The sequence below is a fragment of the Vombatus ursinus genome, unplaced genomic scaffold, assembly GCF_900497805.2.
Source record: "Vombatus ursinus unplaced genomic scaffold, bare-nosed wombat genome assembly UNPS02014176.1, whole genome shotgun sequence".
Classification (NCBI taxonomy): Eukaryota; Metazoa; Chordata; class Mammalia; order Diprotodontia; family Vombatidae; genus Vombatus; species Vombatus ursinus.
The window spans coordinates 875214-880568 of NW_020953954.1; the positions used below are offsets into that span (position 1 = coordinate 875214).

The following is a 5355-nucleotide window of genomic DNA, read 5'->3' on the forward strand; positions in this document are numbered from 1 at the left end:
GTGTGTGTGTGTGTGTGTGTGTGGATTGGAGGGGAGCGTGTGTGTGTGTGTGTGTGTGTGTGTGTGTGTGTGTGTGTGTGTGTTGGGGTGGGGCATAAGTCTGGCCCCTGTGACTGGAAGGGCTATTTCTGTCCCAGCAGCAGCAGCAGCTGGGGCCAGTGTCCCTCCTGGGCTTAGATCCTGGGAGGCCGGTGGGAAGGAGCATCTTTGTGGCCAGCCCCTTTCCCCTCTCCGCGCTCCTGGGAAGCGGCCGCTGGTCAGCCAGAGCCTTTCAGCTGTTGCCTCCTTGGGTGGAGCATTTCCTCTGGGAGCCACTATTCCTTTGGCCTCCTGAGGGGCTTCTGCTGCAGGACCCCTGCCCTGGAGGCAGCTCCATAATCCACAGCAGAGAGTTGAGAGTGGCTGGAGCCTCAGGGCATGCTTGTACTTGCTGGGGTTCTCACCCACCTCCTCAGACCTGGTCAGGCTGACCAGAGGAGGGGCAGGATGGGCCTGGGGCCTGGGCCCAGAAGGTCTCCCCAGCCCCGAGCAGCCAGAAGGCCTCTCTTAGCCCGCCTGTCTGCTGCACTTGGCTCTAGGTCACCTGAAATCCCAGAGGACCCTGCCCCAAGCTGCCTCCTAACAGTGCAGGAGCTGGCTGGGGCCCTGGGACTCTTGGGGAAAAGTTAAGGGGTGGGGGAGGGCAGCTCAGCAGGGTGGGGAGAGGATGTCCAGGGATCCCCTGAGATTCCATCCCAGGAAGGACTGGCCTTGGAAGCTGGCCACTCCCCAGAGTGTGTCCCTTCTCATCCTCCAGCCCCAGAGTAGGCCAACCCCACCTGGGCTAGAAGGCAGTGTGACCGGCCCAGCTGTAGATGTCCCCTCAAACCAGGTGCACAGGAAGGGCTCGGGAAGCACATGGCTGATAACCAGGCTCCAGGGTGGGGAGCAGCCCAAAACTGGGCAGGGCAAGCTGCTGGGCTGAGACCAGGGGACTAAAGTCCAAGTGAGGGTGGAACTGAATCTACTTTGCTGCCGCAGCAGGGAAACTGAGTCAGATGGGTCAGCTAACACTGATGGAGCACCTAGGGTGTGCCAGGCACAGTCTAGGCACGGGGGCACAAAGGAAACAGACAGCCGCTGCCCTCCGGGAGCTCCATGTCAGCTGGACGACTCAGATGTGGGGCTGTGCTCTCAGCTCACCTTTTTCCTCTCCTTGGGTTCCTGCTTCTCAGGCCTGGGACGAGGCTCCTGCAGCCCCTTCCCTTCCCACTTTTTGTCCAAAAAACCACTTGCAGGAGTCCAGTACCCACTGGCGGGGGGAGGGTCTGAGCCACAGAAGACCCTGGCCAGGGCCCTGCCACCTGCCCCTGCCCAGAGTGTGAAAGGCTCACTAGAGAGGCAGAGTCGGGCGGGGCTGAGGGCAGGGGAACAGTGGACCTGGCAGAGGCCCTGGATGGCACTTGCAGAAGCTTATGCTGGGGGTCCATTGTGGCCTGGTGCTTAGCGGGAAGGGCCTCTCACAGCCCCCCAGGCCCTCTGAGGTCACCCCAGTGAGTGGCTGAGCAGGAAGGGCTAGGAGGGAGTGGTGTACAGGGGACTCCGGTGGGGTATGGTCAGGAGGACTTGACCCCTGGCTGGAGGGTGGGAGTCTTTTCTCATCTCGTCTCCTTGTGTACTTTCCTCCTCCCCCAGGACCAGTTGATTCCTGCCCTGTTCTGCTCCCCTTGGCTGAGCCCAGCTCTGACGTGGGGCCTAGGGAATGCAGTGCAGGGGAGGGACCGGGGGAGGAGCCTGGGCCATGTGAGGGCCAGGCCGAGCCAGGCCAGCGGCTGAGATCAGGCCTCAGACCCAGCCTGATCCCCTTTGTGAGGGGAATGAGCTGGAGAGAACCTGATCCCTTGGGCCAGTGTGTGGGAGAATCCTGCCCTGCCCTGTCCTGCCCTGCCCTGTCCTGCCCTCAGGCTTCCTTTTCCTCTGGACTCCGGATTCCTGTGGGGCTGAGGAAATGAATGTGGCCTGAGATCCTGGATGGAGGAGGAGGGATGGGGAGCTCTGCTCTGGGAGAGACCCTGCCCACCTGGGCTGGGGAGGGCTGGGATGGAGGGGTGGGGCAGGTGGGTCGGCCCCCTCCCTTGGCTAGGCCTTCTGGACTTGTCATTCCTGCCGGGAAGCTGCCCATTGTCCTGGTTTCCTAGGAAAGTGCTCTCACATTGTGGATGTGCCCAGGTGTCTGGGAGCAGCTAGCGGGGTGGGGGCGCTGGTGCTCTCCCTCTTCCAGGAGGCCGGCAGCCTGTTAGTGAACGTGCCCTCCATCCCCCTTGGGGAGCTATCTTGTGGGGTTGGAGGGATCAGGCCTGGAATGGAGGGTTTAGTGTGGTCTGGGCAGGGCCTGCCTTCCCATCCTGCCCTGCCTGCTCCCTCAGGTCTCCCTTTGACTCGGAGCCCCTCTCCCCAACGTGGGCTTTCAAAGATGGGTGAATATAATGAGAAGAAGGAGACATGTGGTACCATCTGCCTGAAATACCTGCTTTTCACTTTCAACTGCTGCTTCTGGGTAAGGGCAGGGGGAGGGGGAGGGGGAGAGACAGACAAGGGGGGTGGGGGGGGCTCTGTGCCTCTGCTTCTTCATCTGTTAAATGGGAATCAGTAGCACCTCACTCACCAGGCCAAATGCTTTGGAGAAAAGGGGGTACAAAAGTGTCACCCCGCTGTCCTTGACCATTCCCTCTTAAACCCAGGTGAGCCTCCTGGGGAAGCCCCCCCTCGGCCTCTAATCTCCCTGCAGACACATTACTGTCCCCACTTGATAGACAAGCAGCTGAGGCCCAGACAACAGTGAGAATGTGATCCTGTATTGGAAAAAGGGAGGGGGCGTAGCTGGCTGGGCCCAGTGTGGTGTCTGGAGCAGACCTAGGAGAAGGAAGGCCTCCTGCCCTGGAGCTGAGGAGGTGCGCCTGGCCTGGGGTCTGCACCCACAGTCATTATGTGGTTGTAGTCCTCACGTCAGTCTTGGGGGGAATGGGCGCATAGCTTGGTATCCCCTTTGTAGAATGGAAACTGGCCCAGGGAGCAGAGGGCTGGTACTGGACCCTGGCTTTCTTGGGATCCCCCCAGTGTTCTTTCTGTGACACTGCTGATTTGCCTGGGGTCATGGAATGACTCAGCTTGGGCTTCCCATCTGGGCTTTTGATGGGGCAGTGGGAGGGATGGGGAGAATCCAGCCTGCCTCCTTGACGCCCCTCCTCACATGGACCAGGGCCAAGGTCCTCCCCGTCCATCTCCTGCGGTGACATGGACGTAGGGGCCCTGAGTGGCGGATGTCTGTCTTCCCACAGCTGACTGGCCTGTCCGTCATGGCTGTGGGCATCTGGACGCTGGCCCTCAAGAGTGACTACATCAGCCTCCTGGCTTCCAACACTTACCTGGCCACAGCCTACATCCTGCTGGTGGCTGGGGCTGTGGTCATGGTGACAGGTATCCTGGGGTGCTGTGCCACCTTCAAAGAGAGACGGAATCTGCTTCGGCTGGTGAGCCAAGCCCCTGCAGGCCCTGGGAGGGCGAGGAGGGGAAGGGGATTCCATGGACGCTAGTGGAGCGCCCACTGTGTGCTGACTGTTGCTGGCCCCAGCCGGTGGCCCCCCCCCTCAGATATCTATGGTCAGCCACTTTTTGAAGGCGCCGATGCTGAGCTTGTCACATTCCTGGGCTCTCGAGGACCAAGAGCTCTGGGGGGAAGGGGGAGGATCGGGCAAGTTATCATTCAGTTGTGTCCGACTCTTCGAGACCCCATTTGGGGTTTTCCTGGCAAAGATATTGGAGTGGTTTGTCATTTCCTTCTCCAGCTCATTTTACAGATGAGGAAACTGAGGCCAATAGGGTCACACAGCTAGAATCTGAGGCAAGTCTTCCTGACTCCAGGGCTGGTGCTCTGTCCCCTGGAGGCCCAAGATTAGGGAAGGCTGGAGAGTAAATGAAGGCCCCAGGATGAGGCACACTCTGCCCTGGGACATGCCCTGCCCTCAGGGGCCAAGGCCCTGGCTTGTTTTAGGAAGACTCTTAATTGTGTCTGGAGACTGGAGGCCTCTGTCTGCCTTCTGGGCTCCTGGCTATGAGATCACACCCACTCCTGCACTACAGCTGTCCTTCAGCCCTGGGTGTGTCCAGCCTTTGGTGTGGTCCCTGGGGGCATTTCTCCCTCCTCCCCCCTCCCCTCTCCTTCCCCTCTCCCTCCTGTCTCCTCTCTTTTCCCCTTCCCTTCCCCCCTCCCCCCTCTCTCCTCCCTCCCCTCTCCCTCTTTCTCCTTCCCCCTCCTTTCTCCTCCCTCCCCTCTCCCTTTCCTCCCCCTTTCCCCTCTCCTTTCTCTTTCCCCCTCCCCCTTTCCCCCTCTCCCTCCCTCCTCTCCTTCTTGATGCCAGAATGGGGGGGGGAGAGGGGGAAGGCAGGGTCTGGCCCCCCCAGGCCTGCTGACTGACTCAGTGTGTGAGGGTCAGGCTTGGATGAGGGCCCCAGAGATCTGTGGCCTCACACCCTCTCTGCCCTCTCCAGTACTTCTTCCTCCTGCTCCTCATCTTCCTGCTTGAGGTCATCGCGGGCATCCTGGCTTACATCTACTACCAGCAGGTGGGTTGGGAGGCTGCCAAGGGGCTGCCAGGCCCTGGGGCACTGGGATAGGGCCTGGGGGGTTTCCCTGGCACAAGGACTCCCCAGAGGAGCCTTTCCCGCCAGCTTCTCAGCTCTTGGAAGGGTCTCAGCCTGCAGGGGCGCAGGCCAGACCTTCCTGGCTCCGAGAGCGGCCCTGTCCGCCATACTGCACCGCCTCTGTGCCCCAAGTGGCAGAAATGCTTGGAGTGGCCCCACCGGCATGCCAGGACTGGAATGGCGGGGTTTCCCTGCCTCCCTGGGGGAGGGGGAGCTGGGCCCCCTGCTGCTGCTGGGGCTGGCAGTGGCACCAGCAGGCAGCCGGCCCTGGGCTCAGCAGGGCCGAGGGGGTCGGAGGCCTGGGCTTTGGGCTTCATAGCTGCCCCCTTCTCACTTGCAGCTGAGCGCAGAGCTGAAGGATACCCTCAAAGATACCATGGTCCAGAAATACCACCAGCCCGGCCACGAAGGGGTGACCGTGGCTGTGGACAAGCTGCAGCAGAAGGTTGGTGTCCAGGGCCCACCCTGCCTCCACTCCCTCAGATGCCTGGGGGGCCTTCCTTTTCTTGCTTCTCCACAGTCTTGTTCTGGCCTTCTTCCCCAGCTCACCTGTCGTTGCCTCTGCCCTGCTCTTCTCCACTGACTGTCCCTGCCCTGGCCTCGCCCTGCCCTGACCTCCTCCTCACTCTGGCCTCCCCCTGCCCTGACCTCCTCCTCACTCTGGCCTCCCCCTGC

The 5355-nt window shown here is 61.3% G+C and overlaps 1 protein-coding gene across 1 annotated transcript in view; it reads left to right on the forward strand.

The window, feature by feature from the left end:
- Positions 1-5355, forward strand: part of CD151 (CD151 molecule (Raph blood group)) — a 7667-nt gene that overhangs the window by 999 nt on the left and 1313 nt on the right. The window contains exons 2-5 of the mRNA XM_027860222.1: positions 2406-2536; positions 3318-3509; positions 4528-4602; positions 5021-5125. Of these exons, the coding sequence (XP_027716023.1) occupies positions 2453-2536; positions 3318-3509; positions 4528-4602; positions 5021-5125 (456 nt within the window). The 5' untranslated portion in view covers positions 2406-2452. The remainder of the gene's footprint in view (positions 1-2405; positions 2537-3317; positions 3510-4527; positions 4603-5020; positions 5126-5355) is intronic.